We start from the raw sequence: 23497 nt of genomic DNA, 5'->3' as shown, positions 1-23497 counted from the left end.
ATCCATATATATGTTTTACCTGCAAAAGAAATGCTGCAACTCTTCGGTGTGTCTACTTCTGGTATAACACTAAGTTCATGTGGTTCCAAAACAAGCCCTAACTTGACTTTTGCCACAGGTGGTTTGGAAGATCTCCATTTCTGTTCTTTAAATAGAACTTTCTCAGACTGTTCTGTAAAACAAAGTTTTGCAAGTTGCAGTAATGCACAGATCTCAAATTGCCTTGGGGAGATGGTAGAGAACTCCATCTCAACTGCAAAATGAGAAATATTATAATGAGAAATACTATTCATGCCTTACCAGTCTGCTCAGCTGGACCCATGTACTGTGAAATCATTTCACTTCCATGAAATTTACTCCTGCCACAGTTCTCTTGCTGGTAGCTTTCCAAGACTTGGAAAAAGTCAGTCCTATCAATCCAGTCAGGTTTTTGTGCCTCTGTCATTTCTTCACTTGCACGGCTATGCCTCACCTTAGAAAGGTAGGAAGGGGAAGCAACTGTATATAAGACCATATTTATACTTATTTATCAAGCCAACATTTTCTTGTGTGTGCATTCCATGCAGGACAATACTGAGCACTTTGAGAAAGTACTTCAAGTACGCAAGACACTGGGTGGACTTGCTTAGCTTACACAAACATTTGGACATCCAGGTATTTTATTTAGCTCTACAAACCTCATCTGCTAAAACATAATTATGTACATGGTCAAGGTCTCTGTTAGAGTTGGATATTTTGCATTTTTAAGAGGAAAAATTCCTGAAAATTTTGCTTTTAGTTTTTCAGCTCCTGAATTCAGGAATTTTAGCTGCTTGGAGGCTGTAAAAGCAACAGAAAGGGACTCTGGGCAGCAGCTAATTTTCTAAGATGGCTTCTGTTTAAACCCCCTCCCCCCCCGAAAAAACACAAACCCAACCCAGAATTAAAACAGGAAGGGAGCAAAAGAAGCTTCTCTAGAACTAAAAATATACTTGGATTTTACGCAGAAACAAGCAAGATTACAAGTCAGGAGTGCAGCTGCCAAACCACGCTCCTAACAGGTACACATAAAAGAGAAACTTTAGAAAGGATCTATTCAAAATGTTTCTGGTATCCTTTGAGTTATTATGAAGTATTTTTAATACAAGAGCTGAGGAAAACTCTACCTGCAGATACTTCAGACGACATAACCATTTCAACAGGCATTATGTTCAGAGACCAAGCATAGTTCATACTCTTTCGGTTAGACTGAACAGAATGGTGCTCTTGGGGCTCACAGAAGAGAACTACTGATTGCAAATTGCAAGTCCTAATTAAAATTTTCATTATGGTAAATCACCTAAAACTGTCAACACTCCATGGGGTACTTTGCTAATTGGTAGCATTCACAAGTTTGATCACCTACTGGATGATTCACCATGCAAAACATTCATAAAGCTCACCTGCTTGTTCAGTAATTCTTTCAAAGCCTCTTGCTGTCTCTGCATCTGTTCCTTCAGTTTATCTTGCTTCTGTAAAAGTAGTTGTTCTTGTATTTTCTGTCTAGAAAGAAGAGCTTCCCTTTGTGCATCTAGCTGCTCTTGCAATTCTTTCAAATACTTCTGCTGAGCTTGGATGCTTTCTGATGAGGCCAAGACTCTGTCCCTTAAATTCAGGATACCACGATAATTTAACAAAGATGCATCTCCTGGTTTTGATACCAAGAATTCCCCAACACCCTGGGCTTTAGATTTCTCATGAGATAAAGTCACAGGTTCAGAAAGATTGAGGGGTTGTTCAAGGCTTGTTCTGATGGTACTCTCTGCATATCCCTGCTGATATGCCAAAGAATCAACCGGGGCTGCCTGAACTACATGAGACTCGTCTCTAGCTTTTGTCTCTGTTTGATGGTGAGACAACTCTCTGGAGTGCACCACTTCTGAAGGTTCAGAGGAGTCTTCTGCAGGCAACATGTATCTAACATGTTGTACTCGTGCTTCTGGTTGTGTTCTCACTGCAGTGACATCTTTCATGACTACCCCTGATGGTGACTGGAACTGAGGTGGTTCTCTGACATGACAGCTGGAGGTTTCCAACGTTCCCACTCCTTCCTGTGAAGGATGGCCACAAGGCAAGTTAAACTCTCCATGCTTCAATTTCAATGCTTCTGAAAACTGCACGTGTCCTCCAGGACAAATGTTACGTGTTTGCTCTTCATGTTGCTGTGAAGATGAGTTTTCTGACATACGCAATAGTCCTGAAAACACAGGTAGCAACTGTGCATGCTGTTGTGCATGAACGTGTTCAGGTGACTGGCACTGTGTGGGTTGTACTCCTTGCCTCTGCAGAAGTGCTTCCGGGACAGGCTTTAAATGAATTGATTTTGTGTCCACAGAGCTTGGAGGTGCTGCAGCAGACAAGTGTCTTTGTTTCAGTTTATTCTGATACTCCTGTAGATGCTTCCTACCTTCTTCAACGGTCTGTCTGTGCAGCCTGAACAGAACAAAACCACAAATCTTTCTAGAGTGGTGTAAACAGCAATTTCAATAATCAAAGCAATTCAGATTATTTTGAAACAGGCAACTCAAGACTTCCATTTCCTACAGAAATGTACCTATTCTGCTGTAGAAGGCGTTGTTGGTAATTATGGATCATCTGTAAATGGCTGCATTCTCCAGGACTCCTGGGTTCTGACACTGTACTGTTTCCAGCCTAATCAAAATAAAACAATTTTAATTGCACTTATACAAATAACCCACAGAAAGCTATTAAAGCAACAACCTTCAGCTATATGTTCTTTCACCTAAGTTCATAGAAGTCACTCTGTACAGCCCTTTGATGTCTGTGAGCTTTCACCCTGAGGCAATGAGGCTAAAGCAGATTCTGGAACAGATGGCCTTCAGCTACAGTCTCTCTTGGCAAGTGTAGCGTGCACCATCAAAGTCAATGGTGCTTACAGCAGCTTAGCTCAAAGATGTAAATGTACCCAGTAGTAAACTCAGAGCAATGATCCAACAGAGCTGCATTTTCAAGGCAATCAGATCCTCAGATGAGTAGATGCTGTGCATATGATTCGAGATTTAAAAAAATGATTACTTTCCTTAAACATCCTCAATAAATTCATCTCCTTTAAGTAGCTGCTTGAGATTTAGACAGACAAAACCACAGAGGTGAGGTCTTTCTGTCATCCTCCCCATGCCCCCCTTGCTTTTTCCTTCTTGGAAAAGGATACATGCACGTGCGTTAATATTATATGACTCTAAACACATTTTACTAACAGGTATTTTAAACGGACATGCTGCCCTTGGGACTATGCAAAGACAATCCAATATTGGAAGTCCAGTGATACCACGTGAAATACAAGCTTCTACAGCAAACAAAAGGAAGCTTTTATATGTATGAACTTCTGATTCTGATAGCCTAAGAAATAAATACTGGTTTTCCTGATTGCTGTAATTTAAAGCCAGCAAATGGCTCTTGATTTTTATAATAAGGATAATTAAAAAGCTACACAAAATTTTCTACAATTCTTCACCTCATGTTCCACTTTGTTCTGCTGCTCTGGAGAAGGAACACTGTGGCTTTGTACCAGCTGACCTTGCTCTTCCTCTTTTTTTTTCTTAGCTTTCTCCAAACAGGTTTGTATTTGGATCTTAAGAAGGTCGGCCTCCAAACGTGCTCTCTCTTCTTCAATTTGTTGAATCAAGGCCAGCTGTTCCTGTTTCTGTTTCTCTATTTGCTCATTCTATTGAGAAGAAAAATGAGGGTCAATCTGCAGAATGGAATGGCAATGAAATAAAAGACCGCTCACACACAACCACCATACACACAACTTTGTTCCAGTTACAGCAGAAATCCTCTTGCTTGTGAAATGCATTTCAGAATTATTAGAGACCTTTAAAAGTAGTTCCAAAGTTTACCAGAATAATTTTGTTTTACTGGCTAGACATTTCTAGTAGTCTCTGATTCCATTTACCTTCACAATATTATCTGTTCTCAAATTAACAGAATGGATAAGATCAGAATCTAACTACACAAGGTACACTATAATTTTCCAGAGACTGTAAAAGAAGCCTTTTTCTTACAGTGAATTCGAAATCTACTTTGCATTTTATAGAGCTTTTCATCAAGAGTTCACCACATTTAAATGTTAATTCAAACCTTCCAAAACTCCTGAAATAGCTAATGTAGAGCCACTTTCAGAGCACTCCATAAACCTCTGAAGTGGTTTGTTTATTTTTATTCTCTTCCCATGCACTTATCAGCTACAAATCACTTAGACCCATGTCCTGCAACAGCATATGTACTTTGAGAATGGAAACAAGGATAAATATCCAAGTACTGGCAAAGATGAAATGGACAACAGCCTTTAATGAGCCAGCCTGAATGGGGATGTCAGGAAGAGCAACTAGAGAAAAAGCCAGAGCTGAGAACAGTTAATGTGAACACAGCAATACATAACCCAGGGCAGGTGCGAAGCAGGAGAAAATGTGAAAGAAAATAACCACGCTTTCACAGAAGATCACCTGCCTTTCTTTCCCCCCCCTAAAACAATACTACTTTGTCAAATCTGTATTTCCTGAAAATCTGTACTTAAACTCTACACTTTGAGGCTGCACCAAGACCTAAATTTCAACTTTTATTTTGTCAATTGAGAAACCACCACAGCAGAGCCCTTAGGTCACTTAAGGATACAGCAAAACCTGTAAATATCATGAAAGATATACTGAAATGACATATACATATAATAAGATAACACACAAAGTTATTATTTTCTCAATAGATGTAGCATTCCCACAGACACAAGATTCTGGGTTTCTTATAATTAACTAGGAAAACGCAGAAACAAAAACCACCTCAAAAACCCCAACAATAAACCACACAAAATACTCAAGGTTTGTAAATTTCTCCTGTCACTCCAAGCACAATCCCACAGACCTTCTTATGCTATCACACAGTGCTCGTAAAGTTTTCGGAGTTGTGTACTATTGACTACAATCTCCCAAAAGCAAACATATTAACTTACAATTGGGATTCAAATTTAATCAGTGTGGCATCCCTTGCCTATAGCACTTGTTAGATAGTAAGAAACTGTTTCTTTCCTCTCCAAATTCCAGCTCTGTCATTTAAAAATAGTTAATACGCAGAAGGCAAGTACAGAAAATGTTACAGTAAAACTTTTAAGTGCCACAAGCATGTGAAAAGGGTCTATACTGCTGTACAGCCTGAGGCATTTTTAGACTTCTGGAAATCACTATTTTTACACCATAAATGAGAGAGGAGTGAGTACACGTGCACTTACCCACTTTTGTCTCTCTTGCATTCTGATTTTAGCTGCTTGCTCTTGAGGATGGATTAGAACTGAATTTTCAGCTGCAACTGTCTTATCCAACGTTTTCCCAGAGTCTAAAATACATGTTATTTAACTGTAATTGTAATCTTCCAAGTCTTTTTGCTTCTACACAAATTTTGCTGCAAGTATGTATTACATACCTCTGGCTTCACAAACTATGTTTTTCTGTTGCTCATAGTTCAGTTTTGAGTCGCACAATGGTCTCTCTTCACTAGCAATTGTGCCTGATTCAATAGTCTCAACTTCACTTTGAGTATCTTTTTCACTTTTTGATGTCCACTCCTCTTTTTGGCTTCTAATCTTGTTCAGCAATTTCTTTAAGGCAAGTTTTGACTGAAGCTGGGAAGTTTTTGCTTCTTCATGATCTATAAAGAATATATGCTGTTGAGAGTTTTGGGTAACGTGTATCTTTACATCATAAAAACAAAAACCCTCTTTTTTTTGTTGTTTTTAATTCCTTGCACGGTTGGACAAATAGCTTCATATTACAAAGTTCAGAAGTTTAACAGTATTTTCTCTTACCTGCAAGAGAGAAGCAGTACTTTGTCTCTGCATGACATAAAATGAGGGATAAGCTAGTTACAGTGCTCCACAGTCAGACTACTAAACATACTGTTGCAGAAATAAGTAGTACCCTGCCACACTCCACCTAGATGCTGCTGCCCTCTCGTTTGTATTGGCACAATGCAACACGAAGAAATGGCCTGTGCCACCAAAGGGATGTGGTAGAAATGCTTGGCCAAACAGCAAAGTTCACCAACGCATTTCGTGTTCATATCGTGTTACCCTGTACATGCCACAAGTGTTCATGCACACACATACCCACTGCAGCCTACTCACAACATGGATCAACTCAATCACAAACATGGACATAAAAGACATACAATAAGCTGACTTGCATACAAAGCCAAACTTTAACTTTGAAATATTTCAAAACACAAAATGAAAACTGTTGAAGTTCCCATACCAGCATCATCCAATGATTTACACTAATTATATACAGGAATGATTCTGGCTAACGATGTAGTTCTTACAGTTAAAAAGTTATTCTCAGTATACCAATAAACTGAAGAATATTAGAAAAACAAGTCAATTTTAAATTCATAATCATTAAAGCATCTGTGATAAACATCATAAACCACTGAATACTAAAATAATTCACAACCTTCAAGGAATATACTACAGACATTTTAGTTAATACTAAAGTTAATTTATTTGATATATTAAAAGTAAGTATCCTCTCTTCTACTATAAACCCAAAAGTTTAAGTTAAATCTAAAGTTTAAAGGGTTTACCTTCTGATTCGCTGGGGACCTTCTCTTCTGGCTGAGTGTTACAGGCAGATTCTGGTTGAGTGTCACAAGCTGCTTCTTGCTCCAGAGAGATATCAAGGTCATTATCTTGAGATCTATCAGAAGGAGCTGGCAGAGGTTGTGGTTCAAACTGCAAAACGAGGTCTTCTTTCATTTCTAATGAAAAGATCATAACATAAAACAACCAATAAAATGCCAGCAACACTGCAAATCCCTAGAAGTTCAAATAACAATTAGCTTCTTTCACAACAGGTTTAACTCAATTACCTTTTTTTTTTTTCAAAATAGAAGATTCAAGACTGTTTAGATCATTGGTTATCCATTAATACACAAATTCTACAGGCTTTTCCCCCAGAATACGCTATGCCTTTCAAAATAAAGGTGCTTGTGATAAAAGGACCATCTTTACACAGAAAGCAGTACACAGGAACAATTACACACAGGAGGATCCCAATAGCTTTGTCAGGGAAAAGATACACTCTGTCCTGGCTGCTCACAGGGCTATTGCAGCATGGTCTGGGTGTGAAATCCTAAAAGATTAGTTAACAGGATTTCTCCCATGATCTGAGGGGGTTACTGCCTATAAGGGGTTTGGGACATATGGGAAGATCATCTTGAGCTTATACGCTTATTATAAATATTTAGGGGAGGAACCAAAGGCAGGGAAAGGATCAAGTTAGTTTAGGGAGGAACAAGTGTGAGGAAAAATATCAGAATATGGGAATAAAAGGGCCTGGTCAGTACACATGTATGTCCCTGCACTGTGCCTGGAAGTCTGTGCCATCTTCTCATTAAATCCATTTCTAGCTGGTTTCCAGGGTGAGAAGTCCTCTATTTTGTATGCATGTGTGCATATGGGTATATAAGGGCTTGTGTGGCCAGCTGGGTGTATGCATACTGAAAGCTTGTTTGTGTGTGTGCCTACTGTGAATACACACACAGGCTTGCTACCAGCTGGGAACCAGCCAGCCTGGGAACTGGCAGCCACAGCAGCCTCTCCTCCACTGGGCTACTGGATTCAGCAGTCTCCAAGAGATTACTTACTCCTGTCTTCACTATACATATCTTCAAATGCAAACTCCAGCTCTCTTTGCCATTCTTCTTTTATTTCCATACGTTTGTATGGAGGCACAAAAAGCTGAGGTGGCATCTGCGCTACTATCTGTCTTCTGCGCATCCGATCCATGTTCTGCATTTGCTCAAGTTCTTTCAGTAGCCTTTCCCTGTCCTACAAATAAAAAGGATAACAAACTTTTAGTGTTCACATTCAGACAACCATACGTCAGGACTGACAGAACACTTCTGTTTGGTTACTCTGAAGTTAGTTTAATCCTTAATTTAAATAACCAACTCCAGCTAAAGCTTATGTGGAAAAGTAGAACCCATCGCCTATTAAAAAAAGTTTAACTTGATTAATACCAACTGGCTAAGGGCTGTCAGACATGAAGTTAACAATAATTAAAGCATGTCCTTTCATTCCGCCTCTTTCCAGACAGCCAAACTAGGCAGAGTTCGATGGTGTTTTAACACATTCTGAAAACTCCATTTAGCCCATCAATTTGCCTCTTGTAATTCTAACTCCTCTGCTTATCACCTACATACAGTTTACTTAACACTGGTCATTCTGACATTAAAAACATGCACAACTACTTCACCTACCTGAGCCAAATGGACCTTCTTCAAGGCGTGACTGCCTCGGACATGTGCCTTTTCAAGCTGCTCTCTTCTCTCCCTTTCCGTCTCCCTGTGCAGTTCCTCTAAACGTTTTCCTTCTTCTTTAGCAGCTGACCGAGCATCTGGCTGGCAGTCAATCAATTGTTTAGTGCATGAAGTTCTTTGTAATAGTTTTAAAGCATATGTAACAATAAATAAGGGAATAATCCTGCAGCAAAAGCACTTTAAAAGAGACACAGAATGCCATAGGAACACCCTGGAAGATTTATAGTTCTTGGTTGCAAGCAGGACCAAACTAGCTTTTAGCCTTCAGAAAAAATATGCGTATTTACACAAGTGTAGGTGTCAAAGTGCTCTAGTTTCAAGCTGTACTAGGGACAATCATCTGTATGATCTGTTATAACAGAGTGGCTATTTTTCCTACATTACAAGGTAAAATCAATAAAATGGTTCATATTACAGATTGACTACTTCTATTGTCATGAATTTGTTTTAAACAAGGTGGGGAGGGAGCAGGAATCCAGAAACATTTAAATTCCCTTCTGGGAAACCAGAAATATCTGAAATGTTTTAAATAAGAAAAACCTTACTAACACATGACAATTAAATTTACTTAAGTAAGAAAAAAAGTCATTGCACATAAATATGGCCACAAAAATAAACATTTTAGATTTTTCCATAACAAAGATGAGCGAACTACAGTGTCTCTTCTTACTCTATGTGTCTAGTCCTTCAAATCTTAGGAAAACCTAAAGCTGCATGAATGCACTTAAGAAAATACTCACAAAACCAAATTTATTGAGAGTGCTGATCCAGAACAGGCACTCAGACTGTAGTCTCACACTAACAATAAGCCAAACTGTTGTTTGGTTCACTTTTAAATAGTACTGCATTAAAAAATCACTTCTAAAAGCTAAGCTCTTGCTCTATCTCTTGCTTTTCCAGCCCCTCACCTTCTGATCTAACTTTAGCCTTTGTTTGAGTCTATTGTAAACTTCAGCAAACTTTCCCATTTGGCATCGTTCTTTTTCCCCAGTTAGACTTCTGCCAGTTTGGCAAGCCAAAACCATTGACTGCACGAACAGATGAACACAAATACAATGTAAAACTGGGAGTACATAGCTAAAAAGAGAGAAAAAGCAGGGCTACTGTAACTATTAATTTAGCATAAGCCACAAAGCAGATTTGGGTGTCCAGTGTTATGCTAGTCTGGTGAACTCACCTCCTTACAGGTCCGTTCATGTGGGACTGTCATGCGTGATCCCACAAGTGACTAAGCACACAAAAGGTCTTACAGAGTTTCCCCATCTCACATTTTGATCGGTTAGTTTTGACATGGTTGCTTTATACAAGTTCATGTTTTTCACCCTGTTCTAGAAGACTGAGCTGCTGATATCCAGACACTGTATGCAACATCAAGAAAGATCTATGGAAGGATGTATCACAAACACTTGGAGTTAATCACCTGCTCTCCATCCACTTCTCTGTCCACATAAGGTTCAAAAATATGGTAACGTGTAACAGAAAAGTTGTCAGCACTGTAGGGCTTCACTGCAGGAGCCTTTTTCACTTCAAAATTCTAGGGAGAAAAGTACAGGTACAGCTGTATCAGAGAACAGTATCACTAGCAAAGCAACTGAACAGAACATAAATGATCTGTAGCCTTAAATAGTATTAAAACAAAGCTGCACCCCCAAATTCTTTCCTGAATTCTCTTCTGAAAATATCTGTGTTTAAAACTTTACATACATTTAATAACTAATGAAAGACATCAGCACAAGGCAGATCCAGAGGGCTTAATAACTGAGAGCATCTAACCACCTAATGCAAGCTCCTTCACAAAAAACTGAGGTTCAAGAGCTCTACCTTAATGTTTCAAAATCATTACCTGACTTTAAAAGCACTCGTGTTTGATGCACTAATACAAAGCCCACTTACAACAGCTGTCACACTCACCTCAAAGCAGGGCAACCACAGACCCACAATATACTTATACCTAACAGCAAAATAACACTTCTCAAATACTGCCTTTCCTTACAAAACTCAGAACTATTCTGTCCAATTTACTATTTGACCAGAGAAAAGAGCATTTTCCATAACTTCACTGAAAAGTATCTATTCAGATAATACAAGGTTTTGTTGTTTTGGGCTTGTTTGTTTGCTTTTTAAAGTTTTGGGTACACTATCACATTCCAACTCTTGTGCTAAAGAGTTTGAATACTGAGCAACCAGACCTTCCCTCTTCTTTGGTTCAGCCTGAACCTCTCTGGTAAGGTAGCTAGGTTAGGAAGCAGTATTCTGTAGGAGCTCCCTTTGTGCTTCTAACATCTCCTGGATTTATTTTCTCTCAGCTTCCTCTTCCCTAGACTGTCTCCTTAAAAAAGCATTCTTACATTAACTAAACCAGCAAGCTTCATAGCCTGAAGGGCTTGAAGCCAACATGATTGTGAACAAATGCACACATACAAGGAGCAGCATTAAGTCTCAGGAATCTTAAACTTCTTTCTATGCAAGATGAGGCATTCCAAATTTCAGCATTGATTATCTTGTTATTTTAGAAAGACTGTAGAGAGTCAAGTCTTTAAAAGAATTCTCTGACAAGCAACTAAGTTTCAGCCTTACCAACAGAACATTAGTAGCTTATTTTATGGTTCTTAAGCAAATGCATGCAATTCTAGTAGGAAAGAAAAAAAGATATGTACAAATAAAAGCAAACCATCAAGACTTTCATTTGTACAAAATGCTATTTTAAAAACTGCTAACTTTCTTAATTAATATATCATAGTAATTTAACAGATCAAAATTAACATAAATGCTTGTAGATACTGATTACAGCTCTTAAAACAGACAAGTCCCCTGGCTAAACCTCATTAGCCAGATCACCAACTGCTTGACCTGTACTGTGTTATTTTCTGAACATGTAATTAAACCTCAGCCTTCTGAACTATTAATAAAACCTGAAGCTAACAAATCAGTAATTAATAACTACAATCACATCTCCAGAATTCTATTCAAGAGCTGGGAAGATGCAAGAATTACACTGGAGGCTGAATAAACAATACTTGTAACATAATGACATCTCACGGTGGCACACTGCAGTTAAGATGTCATCCATACTTCCATCAACAGGTTTGTAAGTGTCCCCCCTCCAAGAAAAGTAAATCTTTCTATACTAAAATCTGGCAAAACTGGAGCAGCAATGTCTCATGAAATGAAAAATAGGAATACTTACAGATTAGAGTAACATTTTGGGGTTGCATTTCCAATACATATAAATGTTACAGATCATAAAAAAATGAAGTTCATAAAAAGTCTGTGACACTTGTCAGGAAATTGGTGTTTACAGTTTAACTTCAATTAAGTAACTTAACAGTTGGGCTAACTAAATAAGGCCTCAATTCCTAAAAGCTGTTCTTCTGAGAATTACAGTTATGGCAAGATATCTAGAGGAAAAAAACTTCTTTTGTAAAGTAACAATAACTGCAGTATATTAAGAAAATGTTCCTTATGTTGTAAGTAACAACACTGAGCTTGATTTTATGAAATTTTATTCAATTGTTATTGCAACAGAGCATCAGATTATGATTATAACTATGTTTAATAACCTCTTTATGTAAACTGATTCAAGAAAATAAGCATGCTTATGCAGATGACCTTGTAATCTGCTGTAATTCACAGGATTTAAAGTTAAGCAATTCAAATTCAGTGCCTTTTGAGTCATGTATTTGCAAGACAAAGCCACAGATTTCCCCCCCTCCCCCTTAAAATTGACAGTTAACATCTTTTGTTTTCTCTCTCTATACAGAACTGGGAATAAGCCACAGCTCTCATCATCTCTGATCTTTCAATTACTTCCCATTTACCCCATGCAGTACATGACACCCAGTTACTCTTCCAAGAAAATAACTTTATTCTTCACCCTGTGCCCTTCCAGCAACATACGCCTATGACAAAAGGATTAAAATCCTTACAGATATGAAAACTAGGGAAAAGGCTCCAATTCAGCTAGTCTTTACATGAATCACATTGACATGCTGTGCTACATTTAAACAATGCACTCTTTCCTCAACAAAAATCCAACATGTCTGCAGAATTGTTGATTAGATCTGCCATTATTGAAACATGAATTCATTAAAAGCAAGCCCAGGTATTGTAGAAAATTCAGCTGTTTGCAAACTCTCTTAAAACCAGCTAAAATCATGTTTGCTGAGAAGGTGAGTAAACGCGTTCATGGGTGGAAATGCATTACATTGTAGAGTTTCAGGAAAGGAAGTTATGATTGTGCAATACTTTGTCCTGGGTTCAGCTGTAACAGTTATTCTTCTCCTTCTTAGTAGCTGGTGCAGTGCTGGTTTTGACTTTAGTCTGACAACAAGGCTGGTAATACACCCAAGTTTTAGTTGTTACTAAGTAACGTTTACTCCAATCAAGGACTTTTCAGTCTCATGCTCTTACAGCGAGGAGGGGCATAAGAAGCTGGGAGGAAGCAGAGACAAGACACGTGACCCAAACTAGCCAGGTACAGACCCAGACCTGTCGTCTTAACACAATCACAAATGCACCAGAACCTGTAGAAACCTGAACAAAGCCTTCTTGCTTGCCCTAGTCAAAAAATAGACTGAGAAGAAAATTCTACATTTTAAAATGGAAAGAGAGATGCATTATTGAGGTTATTAGATGAAAGGTATGATATAGTACTGTGTCTTTTTATCTGTTACATCATCTAGAATGTTGAGCTGGTGTGTCCATGCTGAGAAAGATCACTGTAGAGTTTAGCACTACTGTGGCTATTAAATAAAAATGAAATCATGATAAAGTTTAAATTATGTATTAACCACAAAAATAGGATCTCAGATGACAAGAAATAAAAATCCACACATAACAAGAGAACAGAACTAAACCAATACCAAACCTTCGTAGTAAGAAGTCTACTAATACATAAACCAGTAATTTTCTTAGGTTTTGCTGAACCATTCTCATACGTATGCAAACAGCAATTCTGGATATCAAAGCAATAAATAATCATTACATTCTATGGTATCCTGAAATTGTGATCACTATCGAATCATGGATACATACCTCAAGAGGATGTGGTGGAGGAGGTGGCAGGCTTGCAATTTTGGCTGCTCTTTGTCTTTCTACTTCCAGAGCATGTTTACGTGCATTTGTTCGTCTTGGGGAGATAAAAATCAGAGCACGCATCCGCACCCAAAAAGAGCAAGAAGAGAGAAGGAAAATAATTCAAGCAACAATGACAGCAAATGACTGTGCAAAAAATGACTGTGCAAAATAGAAGGCAAATCTAAAAATAAACAGATTCAACTGTACTTGAATTGAACGCTTGGGAGATAGGAACGGGCAAGCACACTGGAAAGTCAACAGAACTTGCGCGGAAAGGCAGCACTGGAAAACTATCAGCAGCAATGCAAAAATGTTAATATACACAAGCTTCTAAAGAACAGAGATAAACCCCTGCCTTTCACTGTGGTTTTCAGGAAGCAATGCAGCACTTCAACATACTTTAATTACTCAAGTGTAGACAAAATTAAGTGTTTAATCAATAGGTCTCAGCTCTTACTCAGGCGCAACTGTCCCCAAAACTACACAGTTCATTTTCCATGCCAGCCCCAGTTTGGTCCAGTCTGTTTAAACCCAAGCAAACTAAAAGACCCTAACCCTCCGAAAACCACAAAACATGCTAAGAAGGAAGACCATGGAAAATGTACTAAGTCCTTTTTTCAGGCAGGTAACTCTCCATCAGGCACTGGCCTGAGAATATTGCATTTTGTATGTCACTAAATAGCTGCCAGCCAACAATCTCGACTGAGAACAGCAACAGAAAAATGAAAGGCCCCTGTTCCGTGACAGCCTGCAAGGCCAGCTTCTTCTTAAAACTAGTTCTTATCAAAATCCACAAGCTCTGGCCACCAGCATTAATTCTGTAACCTATACAATTTCACGATTCAAAAAGCTCAATGCAAGAAGCACTTCTGCCTTTTACCTTGGGACACTGTAAAATGTACTCTGTGCTTAATGAAACCAGGGAGTTACTGCATACCGGGCTTGCTCACGAAGTAAGTTTTCTTTTTGGTACTTCTGCTCTTTCAAGGCTTCCCTGTGCCTCCTCTCTGCTCGTTGTCTCCTTTCCTCTGCTTGTTTTGCCAGAGCTTCTAAGTCAGGCTCCTTAACAATAAAATATCACAAGCACTTAATACACGGTTTTACTCCTCAAACTATCAGTGTGATATTTCAAATTAAGTTCTGCTGTAAGAATCACAAGCTCTAAATCACTTTCTACAGTATTAGAGCAAAATTACCCTAAATAATAGCTTTTCCTTCTCTGCTATCTTTATTCTCTTTTCTACCACCAACAGCAGCAAATTTACCACATTCCTCAGCCAATGTAACCAAATATTAATGTGGAAACCTCAGCTTTTCTCTGCATCTCTGGTGAAGAAGATAATATATTTACCCATTTTAGCAAATGTTGTACAAGAGAAAACATGTTACTACCTTTCAGTCATAAACTACAACAACTGTGTCTCAACAGAAACATTTATGATTAATTCTCTGTGGTATTGGTACCACAGTTTTCCACAAACTCATCCCTCCTAGCATCAGAAAGGAGTTTTCAAAAGAGCTGATTTAGGGACACTGAAGTATGGAAAGGTATAATGCTATTTGACCTGGGTTAAAAGCTCGATTAATTCAACAAGTAAGCTAGCCTGCAAAATCCACACAAGAAATTTGTAGCACTGATTTCTATAAACCTGGCTCGGTGTCAGATCTGTAGAAAATTTCTACCTAACAACCTCAGTGATCTCTTAAAGACAGCCTACACAAGTGACAGGGCTTTAAAGGAAGTATAAATTCATTATAGGTGCAAAATTAAGAAGTGAACCAGTTGACAGGCAAAGGCCTCAGAAGCCCTTACCAAGACTTTCCAAGTCACTTGAGCAGTGAACAAAAAAAAGTGTATTTTCCTAAGCACAGAAAAGATACCGTTACATGGTAAAGAAAAGGAGTTATTATATGGCTGACACACTTGAGACGATTCACCACCTGCAATGTAGTCAAGTACAAATATACACTATCATATATGTGTACAATCTAACATAAATAACTCAAAGAGTTTACATAGCAAAAGCCTCAGCAAATGCACCTGCCAGGCCATTTAAATCTTGGTCTTGCGGAATGATACCTGCAAAAAACCCCCCCCCCAAACATTTCCAAGAAGCTTCCATTCTTCAAAGCTGCTGGTTTGAATATTAGGGCTGCAAGATAAAGAATATAAAAACCTGCAGTCTTGGTATTTCTAGAGCATCCAGAATTTCTCTGACAATACTATTAAGGTGTTTCACTTACATTTTCCTTGGCTTGTCGGTGACCCTCACCAATTGCCCTTAGGCTTGATAAATAAAATTCTTCTAAGGCTTTCATCTTTTCATCCTGCGCTTTCTGCCACTCGGCTCTCAGTGCCTCCTCTAATTGATGGAGTTGTTCTTCTCTCTTCTGCTTTACCTTCTGTCTTATCTGCAAGGCGATATACTTTTGTTGCTCTCTAACCTGCAGAAATAGCATTTATGTTTTGTCAGCAACTTACTTGTTACTGCAAGTCTTTCCACAACATACTCTACCCTCTTTTCAGCTTTCCATCTCATCGACCATTCCATTGACAATCTGTCCAGAAAATACTTTAAAGTTGCTGCTACCTTTTCCCAAACTTTGTATGTTAAATAATACACTTCATCATAGTTAGATATTTCTGTCAAAGTCCAAAGGCAACACACAACTGATAAATAAAATGCAAAAACTGCCTGAAATATCCTCCCCAAAACCACAATAATTTATTAAAGACTTCTATTACAATGCAACATATAAAAAAGCCCAAGAGGGTTGAAAGATAGTACACAGTAAACATCTTTAAGATGTATCTTCTGAGGACATGAAAGAACGGAACACCTTGTGTGAGACAAAGCAGAAGAAGGTTAAGAAAAGAGTAAGAGAAATGAAAAAATAGCCCTGTGGTGTAACAGCAGGACAGCAGAACAGAAACGGTAGAAAGATGAGATGAACAGGTATGTTCTTCAGAACACAGAAGTACTCTGCTCAGACATCCTAAAAGGAGCTATACCTAAAACATTTTAAGCTATGACATATTGTAGCAATTCAGTTCATCTAGAGGAAAGCTCTGAAATTCCGTATTAGCAGCTGTTGTCTTACTGCTTCTGTGTGATCACTGTGAAAACTCCTGGAACACTGTAAGAGGTGACACACAAGTGACACACCAACAGAAGAGAGACAACTGCATGTTCACAGCCAAATAAAAAAGGTGGATAGTGGGAAGCTAGTAGGGAAGAAGAAATTCTGGAACATTTGGAGATATTCAAGGCCCGCCTGGACAAGTTCCTGTGTGATGTACTCTAGGTTACCCTGCTCTTGCAGGGGGGTTGGACTAGATGATCTTTTGAGGTCCCTTCCAACCCTTGGGATTCTGTAATTCTGTGATTTGTTCCAGCAAATCTAACAAATAGACATTTCATGAGCAAAATATGCACTTAGTAGTAAATAAACATGAGAAAAACAAAAGTTATTCACAAACTAAATAGAAATCTAATATACAATATTGGGGGTGGGACTAGTGGAAGAGTGCCTGGAAAACTGTCACAGAGGAAAAGTTCTTGAGGATGTTGGACAGGTGTGTGCCCAGGAAGCTAAGAAGGCCAATGGCATCCTGGCCTGTATCAGCACTAGTGCAGCCAGGAGGGCCAGGGCAATGATTGTCCCCCTGTACTGGGCACTGGTGAGGCTGCACCTTGAATCCTGTGTTCAGTTCTGGGCACCTCACACTGAGGTGCTGGAGTGTGTTCAGAGAAGGGCAACAAAGCTAGTGAAGGGTTGGGAGCACAAGGGTGATGAGGAGCAGCTGAGGAAACATAGATTGTTTAGCCTGGAGAAAAGGAGGCTCAGGGGAGCTCTTACTGCTCTCTTACAACTACCTGAAAGGAGGTTGTAGTGAGGTGGGTGCTGGTCTCTTATCCCAAGTAACAAGTGTTAGTACAAGAAGCAATGGCTTCAGGCAGTGCCACAGGAGATTTAGACTGGAGATCAGGAAAAGTTTCTTCACTGAAACAGTTATCAAGCATTGGAACAGGCTGCCCAGAGAAGCAGTAGTGTTACCATCCCTGGAGGTATTTAAAAGACATATAGATATGCACTTAGGAAAATTATTTAGTGGTGGACTTGACAGTGCTGGGTTAACGGTTGGACTGCATGATCTTAAAGGTCTTTTCCAGCCTAAATGATTCTATGATTCTAGAATATTACAACCATGAGATTCAGTTTACGAGAAATAAAATTTTCAGTTCTTTTTCCTAAATTGTTACATCACTAAATAAAATAACATGCAAAACCACAGACACACCTGCTGCAGCCTCAGCTTTCGTCTTCTTTCATATTCTTCTTTCAGCAGCATGGTTTCTTCATTAGGACTAAGCCTCAACTGCCCAACTTTTGCAACTTTCCTCTTCATTTTTGGAAACGCCGAGTAATCAGCTTCTGAAAGAACATGAAGACCAAAAAATGTGCTTGAATTATATAGTTAAACCAGGTTAAAAAAAAATCCCAAACCAATATTGCCATCATCTTACAAATCTATCACAGTCTCTAAGAGCATGAGCTACCACTGTTCAAGTCTGTTTCAAACGTACTCAACGACATTGGCACTGTCTTTGTCACAGTCACAAACATACTGCTTTGATTGCTATGCTGTATAGCAAACTGCAACAGTTTTACATTCTCATTCTACACTGTGGACCTGACAGGTAAAACTGCAAAGTGAATAATGAACACCATCCAACACGTGGGAAGATTAAATCAAACAAGAAAAAACCCCAACAAAAAGTTATCACACAGGGAAGCAGGGTGGGCACCTAGGTGATTTGTACTGAAATGTTCTCATAGCAGTTGTAAGATACTGTGTTTGTTGACATTTTTGACTGCAGTCCAAGGTTTTCTACCTTGGAGATGTGAAACTCCACCAACAGTCTGCATGCCAAGCACTTCACTAGAACACCAAAAACCGTAACTGAAGTTTTCTTGAGCAGCCGTTTCAAACACTGTTTCCCTGTAAATTTTGCTGTGGAACCAGGATCTACTGGTTCAAGAAGAAAAAATACTTTTTCAGCCTGATAAGCAGCCTAGTCCAAATTTTCTCCCTTCCCTCAAGAATCTGATGTTTAAATATGCTATCCCTGAAAATACTCTCCCAGAACAAAGCAGCAAAACTTTCAAAAGCCACTGTTCAGTTCTGAAAATCTTACGATTTTTTTCAGTTCTGAAAAGCTTATGAACAATCCATATAGCCCTAAGAATTTAACCAACATGTTACACTTGGAAAGAGTTCTCTTCAGTATATAAATTAAAACAAACAAATCTCACAAACACATTCTAAAGTAATCAGGTCAGCTGTAAAACCAAAATAATTATCACTGACTGGTTTGGGTTGGAAGACTTCAAAGCTCATCCAATTCCAACACCCTGCCATGGGCAGGGACACCTTCCACTAGAGCAGGTTGCTCCAAGCCCTGTCCAACTTGGCCTTGAACACTGCCAGGGATGAGGCAGCCACAGCTTCTCTGGGCACCCTGTGCCAGCGCCTCAGCACCCTCACAGGGAAGAATTTCTTCCTAATGGAAATCTACCCTCTTTCAGTTTAAAGCCATTCCTGTCACTAATGCCCTTGTAAAAAGCCCCTCTCCAGATCTCTTGTGGCTCCTTTAGGTATTGGAAGCTGCTCTAAGTCCTCCCCAGAGCCTTCTCTTCTCCGAGCTGAACAAGCCCAACGCTCTCAGGATGTCTCCACAGAAGTGCTCCAGCCCTCGGAGCATCTTCTAATTATCCACAAGATACTTTTAGTAAAGGGTTATTAAGCCAATGAATCCCAAGTTCATTACAAGATAAACAGGGATAGAAGATCGTATTTTCTGCTGGCTTTCCCTTACTCAGGTCATTAGTTAGAAAACAGAAGTTTATCAATACACATAGTTAAGGAGCAAATGACCACCTCTCTCCCCCCTCCCATAAAGAAAGGAAAAATTTAGAGGATGAGCAATACGAAGCCTGGATCTAACAAAGGATAAAACCAGAAGCAGATAACGCAAACGCCACAGTAAAGCAGCCAACCAACATTTGCCCAGATTCAGCTCCAGCACAAAGCCATCAGTAAAAGCACAACGGGTCAGCCTTTCCCGGGACCTAGAGAAGTTCCGTGAGCACCATTAACGCCTCTCACATTCCTACCCAGATCAGCTCCCCAGAGCCGGGAAAAGCAGTCCTCGGCCGGGTCTCAGCCCTGAGGCTCCCGTCTCAGGGGCGGTGACCGGAACGGAGTCCCCACGCCCAGCAGCTCTGCCCTGGAGGCCCGATCTCTGGGAACCGCCGCAGGGCAGCGGCCGCTGGACCAAACCGAGCTGAGGAGGGACTACGCGTAGAGAACGGAAGGGAAGGTACAGCCTCACCCAGCCCCGGGAGCGGGGAAGGGACGGCACAAAAACAACCCCACGGCGGGCAGCCCTCACCTACCCGCGCTCCTCACGGCCGCCACCAACGGCCGCCTCCTGCCGCTACCTCACCGCCAGCAGCCAATGGTTGCGGGCGCAGCGGGAAACTGAGCGCTACGGCGGGATCAGCCTCTGCACATGCGCAGTGTTACCCCCGACACGCCGTCACCAGCCCCAGCGCGCCAGAGCACTGCGCATGCGGACGGACCGTCCTTCCCCGCCTCTCAAGGCGGCCGAACCCCGCCCCTGCCCTCTGGTGACCAATGGGAACAGGGAAAAGGTGCCCTAAGTGACCAATGGGAACTGGGGAAGGCTGCCACAGGTGGAAGCCTGCGGGTATAAAAGGGGCTCTGGGAGGACCCGGAAGGCCGCAGCGCTTTCGTCGCCTGATGGTTTGCCATCACGTTTCCACGGGCTAATTTAAATGGGGTTAATGTTTTGCACACTACAACAGGCAATTGCCACATGTGCTTAAAGGGGCTTATCACTGTTAGTTTCTCACTCTGGTACCCGCAGCCCTCAGTCAGGGTTTCTAAGTGCCAGAGCTTCTGTGGGAGGGCTCTGGGCTAAACTGCACGTGGTGAGAGAGCAGAATAAAGCTCAACACTGAGTTCTACCTCTGTGCAACTTCCGTATTTAACCTCTTCTGCATGCGCTCTATGAGTAGAAGGAGTAAATTTAGGTAAATGAACGTTATCTGTGCTGCTGCCTCAACCTTGTAACCAGTGCTGATCTTTTATAAACCTCTTTTTTTTTAACTAACATCTGCAGCAGTACTTGTCTGCTTCTTTGCTTTACCCTGGTGTTTTAGTTTTCTTTCTACACAGCACCATTTATTACACGTGCCAGACCTGCAGCAGCCGGGGTTTGAAAGTGGGGCCATGGTATCTTGGATTCACGAGGAACATAATGCTGAGCAAACGCTTGTTACGTTCATGTGGGGAGAAACAATTCTGCACTTACGGATGAAGAGGCTGTGCTAGACACTCTCTTTGCATTGAGTACGTTCCAGTTTGCTGCTGCAAAATGGAAGAAACACTTGGAATCGGTCAGGTACAAAGGAGATGAGCTGCTGTCTCAAGCAGAAATCTGAGTGCAAAATATAGCTACTTTCTAAGGCAGTTTCTTCTAGAAAAGGGAAAAAATAATTTTATACTAGGAGCTAACTGCTGTAGTAACCCACTATGTTGTGCCCCAAGGGATGGAAACCAGGAAGGCTGTGATCACTTGGTAAGACTTGGTGATAGGGTGTATGCGGATGAGCCAAATGATAACGAAATACGCTGAAAAAACACAGAACTGCAAATAAAAGACATAAGTGCAGGAAGAAGAGGCAACAGCAGCTGAATGGGCCTTCTTCCCTGCATTCCACATTTTTGTGCTAAACTGCTGCCTTATTCCCAGACTTCTCCTGTCTGTCAAGTGCTTGCAACTTGCTGGTACCAAGTTAATACCAGACTGTACATTAAAGACACCCAGATGTTTCACAGTATGCATACTGCATAAATTACACATGAGCACTACACTTCCAAATGGGTTTTCCAGTCCCTTTATTGGATTTTTTTGTCCTTCAGCATTTTCATTATGTCAGGGTTCTCCACAAGAACATCTATTCTAAACAGCTTTATCCTGCAGGTCAACAGGTAAAAACAAACCTTAAGACAGTCTATTAAGAGAGTAATAGAGATTACAGATTTTTAGAATCTTCTACTTATAAAATGTGAAAGAGGTCAAATATATGCTCCTCAATTATACTACTGAAAAAAGGGATGTTATGAAACCTACATGTGCTAGGTAAGGATTTTGTTTAAGGGTGTTTACTGGTCAATGTATGGCAGAATTACTTCTGCTATCACTTAATTTAAATATACTGAAAGAAAAAGGGGATTTAGTAAACAGCCATTTTAATACTGGAATGTTTTCTACTTTTTACTACACCTGTTTGAATTACAGTGCCACAGGCTTGCATTAATTCTTTCCCCTTGTGAAGTAGATGGTGTTCCTTTGATAAAAGGTGAATTAGCAATGCTGCAGTATCGGTGCATCTAGCCAGGCATATATAAAACTGGAGATAATGGCTCCCCTGTGCTTCAGTTCCCAGTCACATTTCTCCTGGGGCACCAGAATGATACATGGAGGAGTTATCTACAAATTCCCAAGATAGCTGGGGGAAATCTGAATTTCTTTTCAGGAACAGAACACTTCCCATACATAAAAAATGTCTTGCGGTGTGAATCTATGTGAAAACCTAGATTTAAAAGAAAGCATTTTCATTTCATGGGTTTGAAGTTGCTAAGGGCTTGCATAATTGTGAAGCCTGCTGCTGAGGTGGCCTGCAGTGCAAAAATCTTAGTACCAGCCTTCTGCTGTCCCAGGAAATGGCTTTTCAGAGTAGGACTGTCCGTACTCCCCTACCACAGAGGATGTTTATTCTATCACCTGATGAACTACTAGCAGGAGGTGTTGGCACCGGCAGGTTGCCTTGGTGTGCTTTGTGGGAATGTTTAGTCTGAATTTAAGATTAGCAAGACTGGAGTTGCCTTTGTGTGCCCTGAGAGAAAAGACTCCCTGTCTCACGCACAGGTCGAGTAGACCAGCATATACAACCTGTACCTCTTTGTGCCACACAGGAGCACTTGCTTCTTCCTTCATTAGAAATTCACTCATGTTTCTCACTGTCACAAGGGAAGGACGACCTTGCAGGCTTTTCTGCATCTTCAGCAGGGAAGCATTGGTTTTATAGGTTTCCTGAGATCCAGTAATGGAACAGTGCAACCACCTGACAGCTCACCCTTGTGCAGGACTTGGCACCCTGTATGAATTAAGTATTCTCCTTGAAAACCTCTGAAAGGAGAGCTTTAAAGGAAGTGTCATGTTCAGATGCCGAACTCCTGCCCCAAGTCCTCTAACACCTCATCAGACAGTAATGCAGTTTTCAGTTTCTTGTCTCCTTGATGATCACTGACGTATTGGAATGAAATGAGAACTTGGCTCTCAGTTTGAACAGGTCTTTCTCTGCATTCTGTATATTCCTCCATGTCACACACCACATTATCACATCTTTCCCTATGGTTCATTTTGGTTTGATCTGTGATTACTTCTCCCATGCTGTTCTCTTTCAGCACCTGACACTGGATGTCTAATTATTATGACCACTGGGAACTAACAAGATGTGGTTTGACAAAGGTTTGTAATCCTCCAGTTCATACAGTCTCAAAGCTGCAAAGTGCTTAATAGTTTGCGTTAAGCACGGTTTTTATGTGTAAGCTTTGCAAACATGGACGGAGTTTCCTAACAAGGAAAAAGGGATAAGCTTATTTTTGAGACTGACTAATCTACTATGGTCAGCCCATGCAAGCAGAACCTATAATAGTCTCTGCCTGAGACTGATTTGAAGATAAATTTTCTTGACGGATGTGGAAGGGTAGCTTTGTTATTATACTCTGTGTCATGTAATAGAAATTTATGCCTTCCAGTACCAAAGTGACTGTATCCACAGCTGTGCCTGGACAAATTCTTAATGTACAGATTTTATTTGAAAAAAAGATGTAGTTAAACAAGAAAAATGAAATAAAATACAAGGCATGAAAGGTAAGTAGCTGGTAAAAGGATAATTACATATAATTAAATTAAATAGA

General features: G+C 40.1%; 1 protein-coding gene across 5 annotated transcripts in view; it reads right to left on the bottom strand.

Moving 5' to 3' along the window:
* Positions 1-23497, bottom strand: part of CEP295 (centrosomal protein 295) — a 67750-nt gene that overhangs the window by 21959 nt on the left and 22294 nt on the right. Inside the window, exons 1-16 of one of the 5 annotated variants that reach the window (XM_061343630.1) lie at positions 19818-19997; positions 17723-17853; positions 15664-15864; positions 14357-14481; positions 13378-13471; positions 9764-9877; positions 8284-8424; positions 7669-7852; positions 6607-6780; positions 5452-5676; positions 5261-5364; positions 3494-3703; positions 2573-2670; positions 1422-2478; positions 301-472; positions 20-172 (exon numbers count right to left, since the gene is read on the bottom strand). In XM_061343630.1, the coding sequence (XP_061199614.1) occupies positions 20-172; positions 301-472; positions 1422-2478; positions 2573-2670; positions 3494-3703; positions 5261-5364; positions 5452-5676; positions 6607-6780; positions 7669-7852; positions 8284-8424; positions 9764-9877; positions 13378-13471; positions 14357-14481; positions 15664-15864; positions 17723-17830 (3160 nt within the window). In that variant the 5' untranslated portion in view covers positions 17831-17853; positions 19818-19997. Of the gene's footprint in view, positions 1-19; positions 173-300; positions 473-1421; positions 2479-2572; positions 2671-3493; positions 3704-5260; positions 5365-5451; positions 5677-6606; positions 6781-7668; positions 7853-8283; positions 8425-9763; positions 9878-13377; positions 13472-14356; positions 14482-15663; positions 15865-17722; positions 17854-19817; positions 19998-23497 lie in introns of those variants that run through there. The other 4 variants (XM_061343628.1, XM_061343629.1, XM_061343631.1 and 1 more) reach the window with 4 other exon arrangements.

This window comes from Neopsephotus bourkii, unplaced genomic scaffold, assembly GCF_033783945.1.
Source record: "Neopsephotus bourkii isolate Nb327-2 ecotype Australia unplaced genomic scaffold, CSIRO-AGI_Nbou_v1 NB_1825, whole genome shotgun sequence".
Lineage (NCBI taxonomy): Eukaryota > Metazoa > Chordata > Aves > Psittaciformes > Psittacidae > Neopsephotus > Neopsephotus bourkii.
This window is presented reverse-complemented; position numbering and strand designations above follow the sequence as displayed.